The sequence below is a fragment of the Canis lupus genome, chromosome 1, assembly GCF_011100685.1.
Source record: "Canis lupus familiaris isolate Mischka breed German Shepherd chromosome 1, alternate assembly UU_Cfam_GSD_1.0, whole genome shotgun sequence".
Classification (NCBI taxonomy): Eukaryota; Metazoa; Chordata; class Mammalia; order Carnivora; family Canidae; genus Canis; species Canis lupus.
In genome coordinates, this window is record NC_049222.1 from 104705005 (window position 1) to 104726925 (window position 21921).

The window sequence follows — 21921 nt, forward strand, 5'->3', positions numbered from 1 at the left end:
TCGCCTGGGTGGCTCAGCAGTTGGGTGTCTGTCTGCCTTTGGTTCAGGACGTGATCCCAGAGTCCCAGTATCGAGTCCCACATGGGGGTCCCTGCGAGAAGCCTGCTTCTCCCTCTGCCCGTCTCTGCCTCTCTGTGTCTCTCATGAAGAAGTAAATAAAATCTAAAACAAAAAAAAAAAAGTTCTTCCCCCTCGGATTCTGTCAATTGATGGTGGAAACAACAGCGTTGTTTTAAGTCAGTGCTCCGGGTGATTCTAAGTGAGGCCACAGTTAAGTAGAAAGGCTTCCTTTTAATTTCTGAGAATTGAGAGCAGGCTTCGCCTTAGGAGGGGTAATGGTCTCCACTACCCGAGTCAGGAGGGTTAGGGCCACAGCACACGGGGCCTAGGCTGTAGCTGAATCTGTGAGCATCTGGGGGAGGGGAGGGCCCTGGAAGCAGAGAAGGAAAAATCAGTTCCTGATTTCCAACTGGGAGTTCACAGCTTCTCAACAGCTCCACACCCAAAGGACTAGGAAGTTGGGCTTTTTGTGCATTTCAAAGTCCTGCCTGCAGGGGAGCAGTTTATAGGTGGAGAGACTTGGCTGCCTTTAAAGGTGTGTTCTCCTGATGCAGCTGGGACTCCTCCACGGAGATCTTGTGAGAGAGCTCGCTAGAGGCCGAGGTGGACGGAGCAGAGATGGCGGGGTCTCAGGTAAGCCTTGTGTCCCAGCTTAGAGGCCGCAGTGCCTTTTTGGCCCGAAATTCCCTGCATTTGGAGATTGCAAGTGTTGATTCCTCCAGCTCTGATATTTCTGCCTCGTGGTTTCACTTATTGTTAAACACCTTTTCAAATCTAATACCCGAGGCTCGATCTTAGAACACTTCTCCCCCATCTCTCCAACGGGGCTTCCGATAAGCCACCAAAACTGTATTTATATTTTATTTTTGGAGATCGTACGGGGGATGCCCGGGTGGCGCAGCGGCTTAGCGCCTGCCGTCGGCGCCGCGCGTCATCCTGGAGACCCGGATTGGAGCCGCACATCCGGCCCTGCGTGGAGCCGGCCTCCCTCCGTGTCGCTGCCTCAGTGTGCGTGTGTCTCAAGGATAAATGAATAAAAATCTTTTTTTTTAAAAAGACACTCCTTTAAAAATACCCGAGGTAGGGCCGCCTGGGTGGCTCAGTGGTTGAGCGTCTGTCTCCGGCTGCGGGCGTGGTCCCGGCGACCCAGGATCGCGTCCCACGCCGGTTCCCCTCCGGGAGCCAGATTCTGCCTCTGCCTGTGTCTCCTCCTCTGTGTGTCTGGTGAATAGCTGAATAAATTCTGTAAAAATATTTAAATATGGGGATCCCTGAGTGGCTCACACTTTGGCGCCTGCCTTTGGCTCAGGTCGTGATCCTGGAAACCGAGGATTGAGTCCCACGTTGGGCTCCTGTGTGGAGCCTGCTTCTCCCTCTGCCTGTGTCTTTCATGAATAAATAAATAAAATCTTAAAAAAAAATGTATATATATACTAGGTATTACAAGACAGTGAAAGTATGTGACCGAAATTTATATAAATCCACTGTATTCTCATAATTACTATTCTAAACACCTCAGGAACAACAATCCTCTTGATGAAGTTTTGGGGAAGTTTTCAACTATATTTCACCTATATCTCACTAATAAAGTTTTCACCTATGTTAGGTGAAGTCCTGAGCCAACAGCCAAGAAAAAATTCTTGAGACGTCCTTTGGTGCTAAATGGTGGTTCTATTCTTTTTTTTTTAAATGGTGGTTCTATTAAAGCACAAGGACAGGGCCTGCGGGCAGGAAGAGTCCCCAACCTGGGCCTGTGAGGAGTGGCTGATTATTCACCTGGGAGTTGGGAGGGGTTTGAGGATAGCATACTCTCTAAGGAATTCTGGAAGCAAGGTTTCCAGGACCTTGAAGGGGCTGGCAATTGTTGGGAAAAGGTCACGTATACTGTCTAATAAAACCTGAGTATGAGCCCCTGCAGATGGATAACTGTGGGTCATGTGCTGGGGGGATGATCGCCAACACCTACCTTGGGTGTCTAGAAATAAAGGACATTTCTAGAGAATTTTCAAAGGTTAAAGTAGACTTACAGGCTCCTGGGGGTCAGGCAAAGATTGCCTTTTACCCTACGCAAAGTGTGACCATCGAGACAGTTGAGTCCGGAGAGGAATGTCCCTCTGCCTGTTTCAAGGACTTGTCAATGTGCTGGCCCTGGCTCATCATTTGTCCTCAGCTAGCCCTCTGTTCCCCCATCTCTTTAGGCACTGCTACTAGTTTGTTCCTACAGTTAATGTTACCTTCCTTTCCTTGGCTTGCTCCTCTCTGCCAGACTTCTCCCTATAAAATTCATACTTTCCTTCTTATCTTTCCTAAGGATCTTAGGTTTACTGAAGGATGTGCAGAAACTATCACATTTAAACAGGAAACTTCTGAATTTCTCTGGCTTCTAGTTTCTAATGAGAACAAAAGCAAAAGAATGTCCCCTGATAAATTCTTGAGATGGGCAGAGTGTGAGAGGACTGAAGGAATTCACAACTGCCTTAATGTTAATGCTTTGTTAGAGGCCAAAAGCAACTTTTGTTTGGCAATAGCCAGACCTCCAGGATCCTGTAAGTCTTCGTTAATATATGAAAGTCTCTTTAGTCTCTTTAGAAACTCCCTTTATCTTTGCCCCCACCTTAAAAGTATATAATGATTGGCCTGCCTTTCTTTCTTTCTCTTTCTTTTTCTTTTCTCTTTTTTTTTTTTTTTAAATGATTAGCTTTTCAAAAGGATACCTCAGGTCTTTCTGCCCTCCTGTGGTCCTGTTCTTATGTCTTAACAGAAACAGCTTTTTGCAACAAAAATGGATCAGCATACCTTTTTGATCCTTAGCTCCAAGCCCACATCACATTAGCTTCCAATGGACAGTGAAGGCTCTCACCTTCCTGTAGTGAAATATTTACTTCTGGGAGTGGAGGCTCTCAATCAGACCTCCATCTGGTGGGTTTCAATGTTACTCCACACTTAGTGTCATGGTTAAACTTTTTTTTTTTTATATATATATATTTATTCCTCAGAGGCACAGAGAGAGAGGCAGAGACATAGGGAGAGGGAGAAGCAGGCTGCCTATGGGTAGCCCGATGCTGGACTCCCCCTGGGATCAGGACCTGAACCAAAGGCTGATGCTCAATCACCTATCCACCCTAGCACCCCTAGAGTTTTATTTACTATTTACTTCTATTTCTTTTTTTTTTTTTTTTTTATTATTTATTTAGGATAGTCACAGAGAGAGAGAGAGAGAGGCAGAGACACAGGCAGAGGGAGAAGCAGGCTCCATGCACCGGGAGCCCGATGTGGGATTCGATCCCAGGTCTCCAGGATCGCGCCCTGGGCCAAAGGCAGGCGCCAAACCGCTGCACCACCCAGGGATCCCTACTTCTATTTCTTCTATTTACTTCTTTGTAATAAAACACACACACACACACACACACACACAAGAATCACATAATTGACCTATTTCACTGTCTTAAATCCTGAAAGATTATAGAACTACAGATAGAAACTATACCCGTGTGTGGATGTCACAGAAAGGAAACTTGATTTGCTGCCTCACAGATCACTGAGAATAACTTCCTAAGCAGAGACTCACAGAGCAAGGGGGAAAGGTTTCCTGTTGTTTAGGGTTAGGCTGGATATTTAGAAAGAGGGGCCTTGTCATCGTCTGTAGAACTGGGCAGAAACCCCACATGCATCTGAAGACAGCATTTCTACACATACTTGGGTTATATAACTGAGGTTTGTGCTCCTCCTTGCTGGAGACTTTGGTAATAAATGAGGTAAGAGACATTTTTGGTTACTCCACAGGTTACTGTTTGTTTCAACTGTAGAGGGTGAGTCAGGGGTTTAGCTCAAATTGGGCTGGTCCAGGCTGTTCCTCAGGGGGATGTAGTTTTGGAATGTTGCTGAGGTCCAGAACCTTGAGGTCTTTGGTGCAAAAACGTGTTTGTATTAAAGATGAGGACAGGACCAATGAGTAGAAAGAGTTGCAGCTGCTGCAGCAGCCTGCTGCCTGCTGGCTCCAATTGCCCAGGGATTGTGAGGAGCAACTGATTACACATTCTGCTGTTGGGGCAAGTGCAGAGTAAGGGAGTTCCAAATGGCTTTTCATATGCTCAAAGACACTCAACAGGATACAATGGCCCCGTTACTGTCAAACTAAGGTTGTTTGTCCCTCTAGGAAGGTATTCACCTTGAGAAAGTTGAGGACTTCCTCCAGGAGCTTTATACTCTAACTGACTCAAGTATTTGTCAGTGGACTGCATTTTACAGGGCCATTTAATATTATATACCTTTCTTTCTGCCTTTTTTTCCCACCTCAAGATCAGTCCTTTCCTTTTGGTGGATAGTTTCTGTTTCCATCACAGGAGACTCTGCCCATGGGGTGTTTTGCTGCAAGTAAAAGATGTGGTGGAAAGAGAGGTTAGTAAATGTGGGACCAAGGTTGGAGGGTACAAGCTGGTAAACACCTGAAGGTCAGGTCTTGGGATCTAACTGATGACACTAATTCCCTCCTTCATCACTTGGGCCGTAATGAACTCTGCCTATGACCACTTGGTAATTGGTATTTATTGCAGAGACTGCTGACATTCAGGGATGTGGCCATAGAATTCTCTCAGGAGGAGTGGACATGCCTGAACCACACTCAGCGGAAACTCTACAGGGATGTGATGTTAGAGAACTACGGACACCTCCTCTTCTTGGGTGAGGATCACTCCTTCCAGATTTTCCATACCACACTCAGGGTTTCCTTCCTTCTTTTGAAGACTGTCTGTCTCTTGGAAGATTCCTCTTTGAATGACTGGAATGTGGATCTGGGCAGTAAAGGGAAAAAGTAGTGTTTTATAGACGTAGACAAAAGTCTTCAATTGCTTCCTTTCAGCTTTAATTTCCTCTTCCTCAAGGTAACATCATCACTTCTGTAGATGCGTGGGAATTCTGTACAGTGAGTGGCAGAAAATAGTACACTCCGTAAGTTAAACTCCAACTTACACCTTTTATTCTTGTGTCTAGTACTTGGCTGTGGAGGACAATTCTGAACACTGGACATCTCTCCTGTGTGTTCTAAAGGGGCAGCTGGGCAACAGCCTTCAGGAAATCATTTTCTTGAATCTACAGTGTCTTTTTTTCTTCTCTACTGAGTACAAGAGTGGATTGAAAGTTAGCATCACCAACAATACTCATCCCTTTTTTCTAATAAACAGGTCTCATTGTGTCAAAGCCAGACCTGGTCTCCTTTTTGGAGCAAAAGACAGAGACTTGGAGTGTGAAGAGAAAGAAGAGAGTAACCATCCATCCAGGTAGGTGGAAATGAATGAGGCAGATGACAGAGGTGCGGTCCACATGTGAAGGGGGAAGAGAGACCTTAAACTGTGGTGGGAGTAGTTCTCCTTGAAAGGATACACTCTTGAGAAACCTAGTTTTTATTTTTCTCCCTGTCACAGAGGGACATGTGCTATCCAACATTATCAAGCTCTTAGCTTCTCTAAGGATCCTCCTTCAGCTCCACTGATGGTCCATCACTTCCACAGGGAGGGCCAGGAGACTCCCCTGGGAGTGGGAGGGTCTCCATAATCTGAGAGGTTCTCCATTGCTGTGAGGGTCCTGGGGAAGTCTCCCTGTTTCTCAGGATCCATAGCCTTAGCCCTTTGTAAGTTCTGTTTTGCGTCGTGAGAAGCATGTCGGGGTAGTGGTGGGCATACTGGGGTTGGTGCAGAAATCCTGGGAACACTGGAGACAGGTACCACGTTTTTTGGCTTATGCATTCCAATGTTATGGAGGCTTTAATCTCTATTGTACAAAATTGACACTCAGTAATTTCATCAGATAACAAAGCACCTCCCTAAAATAAGAAAATCTAATTCTTTATTTCACTTTGGAAGTTAGTTTTTCTTTGTATGAACTGAAATTAGGATATAATAGTGTGTTCCATTCCTTAGTGGTGAAATAATGTAATGTATCTGTTTGTATCCTAGAATTCCTACCTAAATTAATGCCATGGGGGAGCTAGAACATTTAGACCTTAGAACTTGAAGCCTATAATAAATTCTCAATTTTTACCTTCTTTCTTTTTTTTTTTTTTTTTTTTTTTTTTTTTTTTTTTTTTTTTAATTTTTGTTTATTTATGATAGGCACACAGTGAGAGAGAGAGAGGCAGAGACACAGGCAGAGAGAGAAGCAGGCTCCATGCACTGGGAGCCTGACGTGGGATTCGATCCCGGATCTCCAGGATCACGCCCTGGGCCAAAGGCAGGCGCTAAACCGCTGCGCCACCCAGGGATCCCTACCTTCTTTCTTAATACTTGCATCATTGTATGAATTTGTCTTGTATGACAGGAATTTCTTTTTATTTTGTCAAGTGTGTTTTCACTTTCTTATTAGTTATATATGAGATTCATCTGTTATTTATTAGATCAAAAGTTCTGATATGACATGGGCATGTGAGGTAGAGGGATGTCTGGGTGGCCAGTCAGTTGGTCCCAGGTCAGGATCCTGGAGTCCTGGGGCTCAGCCCCTGCCATTGGGCTCCCTGCTCAGTGGGGAGTCTGCTTCTCCCTGTGCCCTTCCCCAGCTGCGCTCTCTCTCTCTCATTCTCTCTCAAATACATGGATAAAGTCTTAAAAAAAAAAAAAAGCAGTGAGATGTAATTCGTATAATTCCTGTATTTTAAAGAAAGTTTTGTTCATAAATGTAATTTTACTTCAGTGACAATTAGTCATTGGATTTTTCTTCTACTTTCCTTGGAATATATCTAAATTTAATCCCAAATATGTATTTAATGTATAGTGGCCTTTAGCATATTTTGCAACATTCTTGGTGTTTATTTAGAAATGAAGATGTTGTTTATTTCCTTGGTTTTAAGGAGTGGGTTGTGGCCTTAAATTCTCTGTTCAAGGAGGGATATATTAATAAAATAATACATTTGTATAATGCCTTTTTAAGTGGTTGTTCATATGATTTTCACTTACAGCTTTTAATGATTGATTTTATTTTATTTTTTTATTTTTTTATTTTTTATAAGATTTTATTTATTTATCCATGAGAGACAGAGAGATAGAGATAGAGAGAGAGAGGCAGAGATACAGGCAGAGGGAGAAGCAGGCTCTTTGCAGGGAGCCTGACTTGGGACTCGATCCGAGGTCTCCAGGATCACACCCTGGGCTGAAGGCAGGCGCTAAACTGCTGAGCCCCAGGCTGCCCCTAATGATTGATTTTAATGAATATTCTTTATAATACTGTGGTCAGTGAAAACCTGCCAATAATTCATGCTTATTTTTTATGATACATAGATAGAGTTTAAAATTAGTTTTATAGAAAGTTTCCTTGAGAATAATGCATCTGGGGTAGCCCAGGTGGATCAGCAGTTTAGCGCCGCCTTTAGCCCAGGGCCTGATCCTGGAGACCTGGGATGAGTCCCGTGTCGGGCTCCCTCATGGAGCCTGTTTCTCCCTCTGCCTGTTTCTTTGCCTCTCTCTGTGTGTCTCTCATGAATAAATAAATATATATATATATTTTTTTTTTTTTTAATTTTTATTTATTTATGATAGTTACAGAGAGAGAGAGAGGCAGAGACACAGGCAGAGGGAGAAGCAGGCTCCATGTACCGGGAGCCCGATGTGGGATTCGATCCTGGGTCTCCAGGATCGCGCCCTGGGCCAAAGGCAGGCGCCAAACCGCTGCGCCACCCAGGGATCCCATAAATAAATATAATATTAAAAAAAAAAAAAAAACAGAATAACGCATATGTTTTTTTTTTTTTTTGGGAATGATTTTATTTATTTATTTCTTCATGAGAGATGGAGAGAGAGGCAGAGACACAGGCAGAGGGAAATCAGGCTCCATGCAGGGAGCCCCATGTGGGGATGTGGACTGAATTCTAGGACTCCAGGATTACACCCTGGCCTGAAGGCGGACGCTAAACTGCTGAGCCACCCAGGAATCATGTATTTTAATGCATCTTATTTTAATGTAGCTTTTCTATGGTTAAATTTTGTCTTATTCTGGCTTTGTAATTCCATAACAATGTGCTTCCTTTTGTCTGGGATTTTCCACTACATTAGTTAGTTGTGGTTTTGGTTTTACTTGTGTATTTAGTTACACCATGACCATTCTCTTTTTCTTTAATTTTTCCATAAGATTTTTTATCTATTCATTTGAGAGAGACAGAAAGAGCAAATGAGAGCATAGCACAGGGGAGGACCAGAGGGAAAAGGAGAAGCAGAGTTCGCGCTGAGCAGGGAGCCTGACCTGGGCTCAATCCCAGGACCCTGGGATCAGGATGTGAGCTGAAAGCAGACACAGAACCGACTGAGCCATCCAGGTGCCCCAAGGATGACAGTTTTCAAGTACAGAGTTCAGAGACCATCTGAAGGATTGTGACCATGATCTGGCCCGAAATTAAGAGTCTGATGCCTAACATGATTCCTTCCTCTGCTTCAGCTCTGTAGTCTCTTTCTTGTTTGAACAAACACCCACCCTTTGTCTGAGCAGCCACGACAATGCATCCAGAGGGTGCTGTCGTTCCCTCTGCCTCCATGTCATGCGTGCCTCCTCAGGCAGCAGCCAAGAATCCAGATCCCTGAACCTACAGGTCACTCTTTCTCTCCTGAGGAGAGGTAAGAGTTTTTTCACAGGTTGGCCTTCGTGTGTCAGGGAGGGTGAGCTGCTGCTGTTGTGGGCAAGTGTCACAAACTTTCTTAGTGTCTTTGATGTGGCTCTTCTTCATCTGTACCTGCCTGGGGGTGCTGTGTTTTCCTAACTGGCTTCTGGAGCACTGAAAAAGGTAATTTGGTCCATTTTTGTTGTCATGGAAGAGCAAATCCTGGTGGTTCCTATGTCTCCAGATTCATCTGAAGTGCTATACTGGGTATTCAGTTTACACATTAGAATTTTAACATATATACATGTGTGTTCACTAAGTGGGATGTCTTGTTTTAAATCTTTTAGTTGTGGAGATGCCTGGGTGGCTCAGTGGTTGAGCGCCTGCCTTCAGCCCAGGGCATGATCCTGAATCCCGGGATCGAGTCACACATTTTGCTCCTGAATGGAGCCTGCTTTTCCCTCTGCCTGTGTCTCTGCCTCTCTCTATCTCTGTGTGTCATTCATGAATAAATAAGTAAATCTTAAAAAAATGAATAATTAATCTTTTAATTGTGTCTTTCCATAACATCCAGGGTTGTTGGCCAAGACAGGCGAAAAAGATTCATTCCATAGTAGAGTGATAGGGGAGGATGTGGAATCTGTAGTCCTAAGTTTTTATACTTAATGAATGACTGGGAAAGATGGGGTCGTGGAGGGCAGGAGGGATGTGATGATGGATATAAGCATACTGGGACAGTTGCCCATAATGGAGTCTTCACTGCCAGAAGAGATCAGAGATATAAAACAATTGTTTGAGAATCCCACTTTAATTCTGTTATATTTGCAGAATTATGTATTTGAGTGCAAGGACCCACATCCACTTTTAAACCTATTATTTTCTGAAAGGACTTTTGGAAATTTTGGAAAGTGACCTAGTCCAAAGTAAAGAAATTACTTTGAATGAAAATAATCATTCAAACCATTTGACATATAAAGTTGGATAAATCATGCACTGAAATATTTCGGAAAGTCAAACACTTAAAAATTAAGATGAAAATTCTAAATGTGATTGATTTGAGAACTCCTTTTCAGTGGATTCATTGTTCTCCCACCAGCATGTAATCCCTCCTTATTCTAAAGTCTCTAATTTTGATAAACACAGGATGGTCTTTATCCAAATATCACTGTACAGTAGTTGCCACATAATACCTAATTTGATACAAGTATTCATGTGTTCAGAACTTTGGAAGATCTTCAGTGAGGACTTTATCTTCCATAATTACAGAGGTTTTTATTTTATTTTATTTTATTTTATTTTATTTTTTATTTTATATTTTATTTATTTGTTTTTTTTTTTTTTACAGAGGTATTTATTTTTTAAAAAGACATTACTTATTTGAGACAGAGAGCACAAGCAGGCAGAGCGGGTGGGAGGGCATGCTGACAGAGAGGAAGAAGGAGACTCCCTGCAGAGCAGGAAGACTGGCGGCAGGGCTTGATTTCAGGACTGGATCATGACCCTACCTGAAGGCAGATGCTTAACCAACTGAGCCACCCCGGTGCCCTTACAGAGAACCAGTATAAAAGTAATAAAGGTGGGAAAGTCTAATAAAGCTCAAATCTCATTGTATATCCTGTACCCTCGCTGGAGAAAAGACTTCTAAATGTAGCAACTAGAGCAAGGCTTTTAGGTTGTGTTCAGCACTCAATAGCAGAGATTTTATAATAGAAGAAAACTTACTAATTTCTAAAATGCGGCAAAGCCTTTAACTACCACCCTAAGCTTAACAACCTAACATAAGACATAATGAGGGGATGGCTGACAAATGTACAACAAAATTTGACAAAAACTTTTTGCGAAACTACAAACTTTGTGAACAGAGAGGTACATAGTGGAGAGATGTGCATAGTGGAGCAGAGGGTGCATAGTGAGGGGAAGCCCTTAAATGTAAAGAATGTTCAAGGCATTTAATTCATAACCAGAACTATTCAACATGAGGTAATGCATCCTGTGGAATAACTTAGAGTTGTTAAGAATAGTGTCCACATCTATGCCTAGAACTGCACTCTTATTGAACATCAGTAAGATAACAAAGCATACTGGGCAGAAACCATAGAAATATGGGATCCCTGGGTGGCTGAGCAGTTTAGCACCTGCCTTTGGCCCAGGGCATGATCCTGGAGTCCTGGGATCAAGTCCCACATCAGGCTCCCTGAATGGAGCCTGCTTCTCCCTCTGTCTATGCATCTGCCTCTCTCTCTCTCTCTCTGTGTGTCTCTCATGAATAAATAAATAAAATCTTAAAAAAAAAAAAAGAAATGTAAAATTGATGCAAGACCTTTGGTTTTACTACATACTTCAGAAAAGAAACATCTTTATAAAGGATAAAAACATTAAGGACATAAATAATTGGTAAGTTGTGAAATGGAAACGAAATCTAAACATCAGAATTCACAGAAGAAAGCAGTAAGTCAATATCACTTTTCACGCATGATCTGAAATCCAAGTATTTATTATAGAGAAAAATCCAAAGTTAAAACACACAGATCACTCACATCTCAGCCTTGGACAATGCAAGTGTTAGGGGCACCACCTCTTTACAGTTGAAAACCTGTGTGGGTCAGCCCCGGTGGCGCAGTGGTTTAGCGCTGCCTGCAGCCCAGGCGTGATCCTGGAGACCCTGGATTGAGTCCCAGGTCAGGCTCTCTGCATGGAGCCTGCTTCTCCCTCTGCCTGTGTCTCTGCCTCTCTCTCTGCATCTCTATGAATAAATAAATAAATATCTTTTTAAAAAAAAGGAAAAGAAAACCTCTGTGTATATTTTGAGTGCCCCAAATAAAAACCATACCTGTTTTTTCAATAGAAATAACCTGTTGTTGACCTCAGAAGCCTCACCTAGAACATATACAGTCAATCCGCATTTTTTGGTATGTTACCTGTATTATTTTTGGTATTTTTTTATAATAATGTTAGCTTGAGAATAGAAAATATTAAGTGAAGAGAAAACACATTTACAATACTCTCCTGTATATATATATATATATATATCTCTGCTGTTGAAACCCGGTATTCAGCGGTCCTCTGTATCTGTTAATATCCCTGTCAGGATGGAGAGGAGATGGTTGTCTGAAGAGAGATAATTATTTTCGGTGTGTCTCCTGTTTTCTTTTGACCATATTTGACATTTTTGCATGGCAGATGTTAATTTTAGTCTGAAATCCTCTCATTCCAAGGCTTTATCGTTTGTGTACATGTAAGATGATTTGGTGGCTGCTGTCTCACAGACATGCAGGGCTCTGGTATGAGGGGGACTTCATTCCTACCTACTTTAACATGGAAGATTAAGGACATTATAATGTACAGTTAATGAAGAAAGTCCACATGGAGATGCTGCTTGTGGCTGACCTGTAAGTGTGATCGAAGTCCCGAGGAAGTAAGTGTTCAGGGCACCTTTCCTTGCATTAAAGTACGACAGAGAAACAGTCTGAATTTTAAATAGTGTTTCCATTTGCATTTTAAGGAGAATAGAGTGGTAGTTTATTAAAAGCTGGATGTATCTTCATGATAGCAATTGATACAAGTCAAGAATATTAGTTATGCAGTTGAAATAATGAGATTTTCACAGGTACCTGAGGGATGTATAACTTACTCTTCCGTAACCTGTATTTTTTTAAAGATTTTATTTACTTATACATGAAAGACACACAGAGAGAGGCAGAGACACAGGCAGAGGGAGAAGGAGGCTGCATGCAGGGATCACCTCCTGAGCCGGAGGCAAAGCCCAACCGCTGAGCCACCCAGGTGCCTCCCATTACCTGTATTAATGTCTTGTATGAATTTCATAACTAACTTGAAAAAATATTTAAATAAGTTCCAATTCACTTTCATCTGGATTCATTTCATTGTACAATGTGAACAGAGTGTATTTGGGGAGATCTCAGGAAGCTCAAGGAGAGTATTGAGAGAAGGCAGAGACAGAACTACGGTAAGCCGAGAAAGACTGTTAGAGTCAAATTCATTTATGAATAAAGATTTGTGTTAAGCACATTGTGTGTGTGTGTGTGTGTCTGTCACAATATTGATATGAATGTAAGCACAGAGCTTTTTAAAAAAATTTTTTTAATTAATTAATTAATTTGAGAGAGTGACAGAAAGAGAGAGCATGAACAGGGAGGAGAGGGAGAAGCAGACTCCCCACTGAGCAGAGAGCCCAAGGTGAGGCTCCATCCTAGGACTCTGGGACCATGACCTGAGCCCAAGGCAGACCCTTAACTGGCTGAGCCATCCAGGAACCCCAAATAGAGTATTTGTAGGAATCACTTACCTGTGGATAACTCAGGGATGAGCTGTGACTTAGTTCCTGCAGAGGTTATCCAATTTATCCCATAACAGAATCACCAGGAGCACTTGTAAATCTTAGATTGCTGTGTCTATCTCCACATTACCATGTCAGTACTTCTAGGGTACATTCCCCAAATTTCCTTTCTTACACTTTCTCAGGTACCTGTCCAGGGAACCCATTCTGAGAACCAATGACTAGAAGCAGATGTCTATAAGATCCCAGATTCCCCCAGGGAACCCCTTGAGGCCAGACCTATGTGGGCACCCAACAATCAGCTTGACATTTGGGGAATGCTGGGTGCCCACCATGGGCGCTCTCTCTCATGGTGGAACAATTGTAGTTCCAGCTGGCCCCTCATGGTGGAGCGCTGTGCTGGCCCCAGGGAAGGTGCATTGTGGTCAGACTGAAATTGTTCCTCTTACCCTTCTAATGTCCCCCTTGTCTCTGTGGTCCAAGGGGTGATTCAGTCTCACTCTTGAGTACTGAGAGTTGCCTAGTGATGTCTATCTCAGAAGTACTGAGGTGGAACTACCTGCTTCACCATGTTGATGATGTCATCCCTCTGTGATAAGTATTTTTTTTTAATGTCTCCTCAGCTAAAAATGTTTCCCTATGTACATGTATGTATATCTGTGTATGTTTATATGTGTGTGTATAAATATGCACATAAATATAGGTTATGCTTATTCTCCATGAAATAGATTATTGAAATCCTGTACATCTGGATCTTCAAAAATAAAACTAATAGTGACCAAGTCCTTTGGCTTTAAAGGTTATTCAATAGGATTTTTATTTTGCCATGCCACGTGTTTGGTTGGTTATCACTACACAGCATTTGTTCCATTTAGTTTTTTTCAATTTCACCCTCGTGTTTTAGTTCTCTCTCCAGAAAATTCCAGTGGAATATATTCGAGCAGTTTAGTGTCACCAGGAACATTTGGTTTATTTGTGTTTAATATCTTAATGAAGATATTGGGGTTTGGCTATGCTACATTTTTTGTCTTTCCTGATACGCTCCCTGTTTTTTTATTCCTTTCTTGTGTTCCTATATGCATTTTAAGAAAATAATTGTACATTTTCTTCTTTTTTTTCTGTGCACAATGTATATCAGTACCATATTGCTTGAGCTAGAAACTAAAGCATTCTTTGAAAATCTCGTCCTTCCTACATTTTTTTTTTATTTTTATTTTTTTAATAATTATTTATTTATTTATGATAGTCACAGAGAGAGAGAGAGAGGCAGAGACACAGGCAGAGGGAGAAACAGGCTCCATGCACCGGGAGCCCGATGTGGGATTCGATCCCGGGTCTCCAGGATCGCGCCCTGGGCCAAAGGCAGGCGCCAAACCGCTGCGCCACCCAGGGATCCCTCGTCCTTCCTACATTTAATTTCACCTTTTCAATATATCTATTTTATGACACTTCTCTTTTTACATCTTTTTATTTCTTTGCTTTTTAGAATTTTTAAGCTTTTAATTTTATTTTTATTTATTTTTAATATTAGCAGGTCAACATTTTTAGGACCCCATTTCTGAGCAATTTCTGCCCCTAAACCAAGGCTTGAACTCCCAAATCAAGAGTTGCATGTTCCACAAACTGAGCCAGAGAGTTTCTCCATGTTGAATATTTTTTTGAAGTAAAGTCACACATTCAGAACATATGTTAACAGCTCAATTGAATTTCACAAACTAAGCACGTCTCTATAAACTGTTGCGGTCATGAAACAATATTATTTGACCTCAAAATATTACTTGACCTCTGCAATTCCTTTTATTTCCTTGGTACCTTTCCACAAGGCTCAGCACTCTTTTGACGCGGAAAGCCATAGATCGCTGTCCTCGTTTTTGTACTTTATATAAATGTAATCAGGCAGTGGGAACTCTTGTATTTGGCTGTTTTTCTATCTATACTTGTGAATTGATCTGTATTCCTTCATGTTATTGTGCATCATTCTTTAGAATGGATCCATCCGATTCCATTGTGTGAATATCAATTGATTACATCATTTTATGGCTAATGGAGGGGAATGATTTTCAGTGCAGGACTGTCATGATAGTACTGGCATGTAAAATCTATAATTTATCTTTTAGTGGAACGTGCACACATACCTGCTGGTTATATATGTGAGATCAAATTGTTGGTAAATATGTTTAATCATGCTCAGCCTTAATACCAAATACTACTAAATACTTAAGATTTTATTTATTTATTCATGGAGAAATAGAGAAAGGGGCAGAGACACAGGTAGAGGGAGAAGCAGGTTCCCCCCGGGGAACCTGATGCAGGACTTGATCCCAGGACTCCGGGATCACAACCTGAGCCAAAGGCAGAACCTCAACCGCTGATCCACCCAGGCGTCCCCATCCACACACTCTCTAAAACTTAGTAGTTTATGTCATTTTCTCTCTCTTTTTGAAAGATTTTATTTATTTATTCATGAGATGGGGGGGGGCGGGCAGAGACACTGGCAGAGGGAGAAGCAGACTCCATGCAGGGACCCCAGTGTAGGAGTCTATCCCCAGACCCTGGGATCATGCCAGGAGCCAAAGGCAGGCACTCAACCCCTGAGCCACCCAGGCGTCCCCCAAGTGGTGATTTTATTTGCTTTTTTGTTGTTGTTACTATGGTCATTAACCTTTTGATAATCTCTTTTTCAAAGTATCTGCTGGGTTATTGTGCCTATTTTTTCTGTTTTGGTATTTTTTTCTTCAGGCTTTATAGATCTATATATAATATATATATTATGAGAATGACTCCTTTTTTCCTTCCCTCACTCTATTTCTGTCTCTTGAGCTTTGATGCAGAGAAGTTCTTAATGTAATCCATTTTGTCGTTTCAACCTTTATGGTTGGTGGTTTTTATCATTTTTAGAAATTTTCTCATGTACTAACACCACACAGATAGAATCCTTTGTGTTTTTCTAAAAACATCATGATGATCTATATAATATCAATCAGAAATGTATTAAGAGTCATTGTTCTCTAGTTTCTGTAGTGACTGAGGTTTTCTATTTTTTCTTTTTTTCTCAACATGACTAACAAATTGAAGTGTATTCTGAAAGTGTTATATTGTGGTTTCTTTTCATTTGCTTTAATTAGTCATTTCTTCACATGAATTAATAGCACCACAGTCTTGGAGCACACTGCCACTGTACACTTTCTCCATCTCTTCCTGGATTTGGGGATGTTTAAGAATCTCAGAAAACCACAGAACCAATGTCACTTTGTTTTTGTTTTTTTTTTAATATTTTATTTATTTATTCATGAGAGGCACAGAGAGAGAGAGACAGAGACAGAGACACAGGCAGAGGGAGAAGCAGGCTCCATGCAGGGAGCCAGATGTGGGACCTGATCCCAGGACTCCAGGATCACACCCTGGGCAGAAGGGAGGTGCTAAACCACTGAGCCACACAGGGATCCCCCCATTCCCACTTTGGATATCAAAGCCTTCAGTGCGCCTCTGTGCTCTGATGAATAATTATTCCTATATCCCAAAGCAGAATGGACTAGAGGCTTTTTAAAAGATTTTATTTATTTATTTATTTATGTTTTTTTCTTTTCACTGTTTTTATTCATTAATTTTAGAGGCTTGACAGTTGCAATAATTTACTTGTTATAGATTGTAGCTGGAATTTTGGCAAACCAAAGCCGTTTTACCTATATCTCTCTCCTTACCTCAATGGAGGTAGGTTAAGTTCTACAGATTTTATTGTCCAACATATGAGTATACTCAACTCATGGGACATTGTCCCTAAAGGGGTCCCACCCACAGGTGACAGCCTCTGGGTGAAAATATTTCTGCCAGGACTTTGCATGCACACATCTTTGGTACGTGGCTAGTGCTGTGTCCATTATGGTACCATGTGGGTCTTCCTTATCTTCCTGATCATTAATGTTAACCCTATGGACTGTTTTTCGGAGGGGGGTTAAAGTAAGGCTTTCAGGTACATTGACTTTTTAATTTTCTTCTGTAGGTCACTGCCAAATGTACAGCAAAAGAGTATGAAGAAAAACATGTTTTGGATAGGGTTGTAATATCTGGGCAGCCCGGGTGGCTTACGGGTTTAGCGCCTGCCTTCGCCCCCGGGCGTGATCCTGGAGATCCTGGATCGAGTCCCACGTCAGGCTCCCTGCATGGAGCCTGCTTCTTCCTCTGCCTGTGTCTCTGCCTCTCTCTCTCTCTGTGTGTCTCATGAATAAATAAATAAAATCTTTAAAAAAAAAAAGGTTGTGATATCTTATCAAAATGATACATTTGCTTTATGGAGCACTGTTGTTATTCTTTGATACCATGTTGTGAGCTTGTGATCTGGACCAGCAGTTTTTTCATCCACTCCAGGCAGAAGCAGTAGGTCAGCTGTATTCATAATAAGATCAACATTTCCTCCCAATCCTCACCTCATTTCGAGCCATCCAAAGAACTTTTGTCCTGTGATCACCTGTTTCATTTCACCTGATCTCATCCATCTTTTATGTCTATATACTTTTAATTTTTAAAAAATATTTTATTTATTTATTCATAGACACAGAGAGAGAGAAACAGAGACACAGGCAGAGGGAGAGGGAGAAGCAGGCTCCATGCAGGAAGCCCGATCCCAGGTCTCCAAGATCACACCCCAGGCTGCAGGCAGCGCCAAACCGCTGCGCCACCAGGGCTGCCCAGTTTTTAAAGGTTTAATATATTTATTTGACAGAGAGCACAAGCAAGGGGTGCAGCAGAGCGACAAATAGAAGCCAGCTCTCCACCAAGCAGGGAGCCTGACATGGAGCTAAATCCGAGGACACTGGTTTCACGACCCAAACTAAAGCTTAACCGACTGAGCAACTGAAGTACCCCTATGTTGTTCTTTTTTTTTCCCCTATGTTCTTCTTTATGATATTTCTTGTTGATGAGTGGTGAACATCTCTGCCCTAAATCCTATGTATTTCCCAATTCTCAGCCATTTTCTTGTAATGAGGCATGATTGCACTGTTTCCAGGACCTGTTCTGCCTGGGTTAGAAGTACAATTTTGTCATCAAATACATGTAAATTAATATGCTTCTGCACAGATTAGGTGTTTCTTCACACATCTCCCTTGCAAGTTCACTACAGAAGTTTAAGGTAGACCTTCATGAGTACTGGGATTTGTTTACGTGGTTGAATGCAACACCCACAGGAACAGTGCAGAAGTGAATGTTATAAGTCACTCAATTCTTCTGCATTGTATCCTGCCAATGATAGCCTTGAAAAATATTTCCTGATGTAAACTGCTTTTTTCAAGTTTTAAAGACTTTATTTATTTTACAGAGAGGGTGTATGTGGATGGGGTGGGAGGGAGAGGGAGAGAATCTCAAGTAGACTTCATGCTGAGCACCGAGTCCAGAGTCTGTTGAGGAACCTGAACCCACAACCCCTGAGATCATGACATGAGCCAAAATCAAGAGTCAGACACTGAACTGCCTGAGCCACGCAGGCAACCCACATTGAATAGATTTTATCCCAGATCCTGTGTCAGGCTAATGAGTGTTTGATGAGGTGGTGCACATCTGGGGTAATTAGTCAAGAGACATGCTGGGGTCAGACTGAGTGGTGGATATTGTTGGGAAACGATTCTGTGGGTTTAAGTTACTCTGTATGTTAAGGATAGAGGCACTGAAAGTGTTTATCCTTAATTGGCTTTCCGCTGCTGTGCGAATATTAAAATGCTTTGAAATATAGTGACAATATCTTACCCTTAGATGGAGGACAGATTTGTTAACTATAGAGGAAAATGGATATCGTCTTCTATGGCAAAGGTTCAGGAAGATATGTTCTCTGCTCCTTCAAGATATTGGGGTTTCCTGTGCTCAGGGTCTCATAGATGCGACACAAACCCACTGCATATGCAGCATCTACATGTGTGAAATGGGGATTTGGAGCTGGCAAGTGAAATTAGCGTGATCAAGAAATTTGTTCTGTTTCATGTGTCATGAACCCTAAGATCCTTGGACTTGAATCCGAGAGTCCTCTGTCTTCTGCTAGCATTGGAAAATTGTTATAGGCAAGCTTGTTCCACTATAGAATATGTGGAACATGGAATTTTTATACTTCTTGGGATTATCCATGGGTTTATTTAAAAATGAAGTTGATGGGCACCTGGGTGGCTCAGTCACTGAGCCTCTGCCTTCGGTTCAGGTTGTGATCCCAGGTTCTGGGATCGATCCCCCGCAGGGAGCCTGCTTCTTCCTCAGCCTTTCTCTCTGCCTCTCTCTGTGTGTCTCTCATGAATAAATAAACAAAATCTTAAAAAATAAAAACATGAAATTGATATTTATGCGTCTGTTTCTCCTTTTAATTTATTTGTTCACTCTGCACCTATAAGTGAAATCATGTGTTATTTGCTTTTATTTGCCTGACATATCAGCACAGTACTTTCTAGGTATTTACAGTGTCCAGCACAATACTTCCTAGGTCTATTTTCATTGTCATCAATGGCAAGAAACCACAAAAAAGGCAGAAACAGACCCACTCCAAAAACAAAACAGAACTGCTGCTTTCTGGAGTGGAATGGAGAGGGATGATGGGCCAACTGGGTAAAGGGGAATGGAAGGTATAGGCTTTCAGTTATAGAATCGATAAATCATGAGGCTAAAGGATATAGCAGAGGGGATATGGTCAGTGGTATTGTAATCTGGTTCTATGGTGCTAGGTACTCCGTACACTTGCATGGAAAAACATTTAAGTTGCAAATGGATGTCAAAAGAAAGAGTAGCAACACCTATATCAAACAAGCTAGACTATTTTGTTCTTGTACGATGTTTATCCTGCTTTGGTACCAAACAAGCTAGACTATTTTGTTCTTGTACGATGTTTATCCTGCTTTGGTAATGCTGGGCCTCATAGGATGATGTTGAATATGTTCTGTCCATTCCACTATTTGTAAGATTTTGATGGATTGTCATTTATTATTATTTTTTTAATGTTCGGTAGAACTGACCAGCGAAGGTATGTGGTCCTGGGCTTTTCTGTGCTGGGAATTGTTTTTATTCTACATTCAGCTTTCATTCTTGTTATTGGTCTGTGAAGATCTACTTGTTGGGTTTAAGATTTCTATTTCATTCTTGTTTGTTTTATATATATATATAGGGGAATTATCTGAGAGTTTTTTAAGTTATCTGATTTGTTAGTATATAATTCTTCATGGCAATCTATTATCACAGTATGTATTTCTGTAGTTATCTGTTGTGTTTTCTGTCCCATTTCTTGTTTTAATTTTTGAGGCTTCTCTCCTTTTTTCTTTAATGTAGTTAAATTTTGATAATTTTTTGGAAAATCTGGGCATTGATGTCAATGTTATGTTACTGTTTATTATGGTCTCTATCTCTAATTTTTCTTTTTTAGTTCCTTTCTCTACTTGATCACAGCTAAGTTTCTTCTTTTTCTAGTTCCTTGTCTTGTAACATTCAGAAGAAAAGTTGGGGGTGTCTAGGTGGCTCAGTCGATTACACATCTGACTCTTAATCTCAGCTTAGGTCTGGATCTCAGGGTCTTGGGTTCAGGACGCAGTTAGTCAGTTAGGCTTCATGTTAGGTATGGAACCTACTATAATGAAGAAATGAATAAATAAAAGAAAAGAAGAAAGTTAAAACTGCAACTTAATTCAGGCATTTATAGTATTAAAAAAATTGAAAATGGAGTGTGTCGTAGAAAAAATTACTAGAAATAAACAATACCAGTGATAACCAACAAAACAACAAAAAAATAAGGATTCTTCAGGGTTTTTTATGGATGTCATCCGTAAAGAGATAAATTTGCATTTTCTTTTCCAATTTGGATTCATTTAAGGTTTTTTTTCCCATTCAGACTAGAATATCCAGTACTGTGTTGAATAGAAGTGAAATCGCTTTGTTATGATCATGCACAAGAAGCTTACAGTTTTTTTACTATTGAATATATTAGATTTCAGGTTTTCATACCTATATGGCCTTTATTAAGTTAAGGTGGTTTGCTTCTATTCCTACTTTATTCAGTGTTTTTAATAGTGAAACATTGTCCAGTATGCTCATATTCTTGTTCTGCAGCAATATGATTGCCATTTTTGATCTTCATTCTGTTTATGTGGAGACTTTAACTTATAGTTTTCCATATGTTGAAGCACCCTTGAATTCCTGGAAGAATTGCCTTTAATTGTGTTGTAAAACGTGCTTTTGATTCAGTGTGCTAGTTTGCTTTTTTATTGTGGACTTTGTATAACTGCGCCTCACAGGTAGTAGTTTGTAATCTTCTTTACTTGTACAGTCTTCCTTTGCCTTTGACAACCTGGTAACACTGGAGTCACAGAGACTATTTTGATAATTTCCCTTCTCTTCACTCCCTGAAAATGTTGGAAGAGATTTGAAATACTTTTCCATATGGCTCCTGGGTGGCTCAGCAGTTGCATGTCTGCCTTTGGCTCAGGGCGTGATCCCAGAGTCTCTGGATCGAGTCCCACATCAGGCTTTGTACATGGAGCCTGCTTCTCCCTCTGCCTGTGTCTCTGCCTATCTATCTGTGTGTCTATCATGAATAAATGAATAAAATCTTTGAAGAAAGAAAAAAGAAGTCCTTTTCCATTAAATCTCTGAATTAGGGCAGCCCAGGTGACTCAGCGGTTTAGCGCCGCCTTCGGCCCAGGGTGTGATCTTGGAGACCCAGGATCGGGTCCCCCGTCGGGCTCTCTGCATGGAGCCTGCTTCTCCCTCTACCTATGTCTCTGTGTCTCTCATGAATAAACAAATAAAATCTTCAGAAAAAATAAATAAATCTCTGAATTATCCAGTGAATTCATCTGGAACAAGACTTTTCCTTATTGGGAAGTTTTAGATTACTTTTTCCACTACTTAGTATTTGTAGACCAATTGTGACTTTTTAAATATTTCTTCAGGAAATATTTAATGGAATCCTGAAATCAGGGATCTTATATCTATTTTGAAATTTATACACATTTTTGGTATCTCTTTCTTC

The 21921-nt window shown here is 41.2% G+C and overlaps 1 protein-coding gene across 1 annotated transcript in view; it reads left to right on the forward strand.

Moving 5' to 3' along the window:
- The first annotated feature begins 205 nt into the window (after window positions 1-205).
- LOC119870913 (zinc finger protein 678-like) overlaps window positions 206-21921 on the forward strand; it is a 30401-nt gene continuing 8685 nt past the window's right edge. The window contains exons 1-3 of the mRNA XM_038527901.1: window positions 206-693; window positions 4614-4740; window positions 5241-5336. Of these exons, the coding sequence (XP_038383829.1) occupies window positions 679-693; window positions 4614-4740; window positions 5241-5336 (238 nt within the window). The 5' untranslated portion in view covers window positions 206-678. The remainder of the gene's footprint in view (window positions 694-4613; window positions 4741-5240; window positions 5337-21921) is intronic.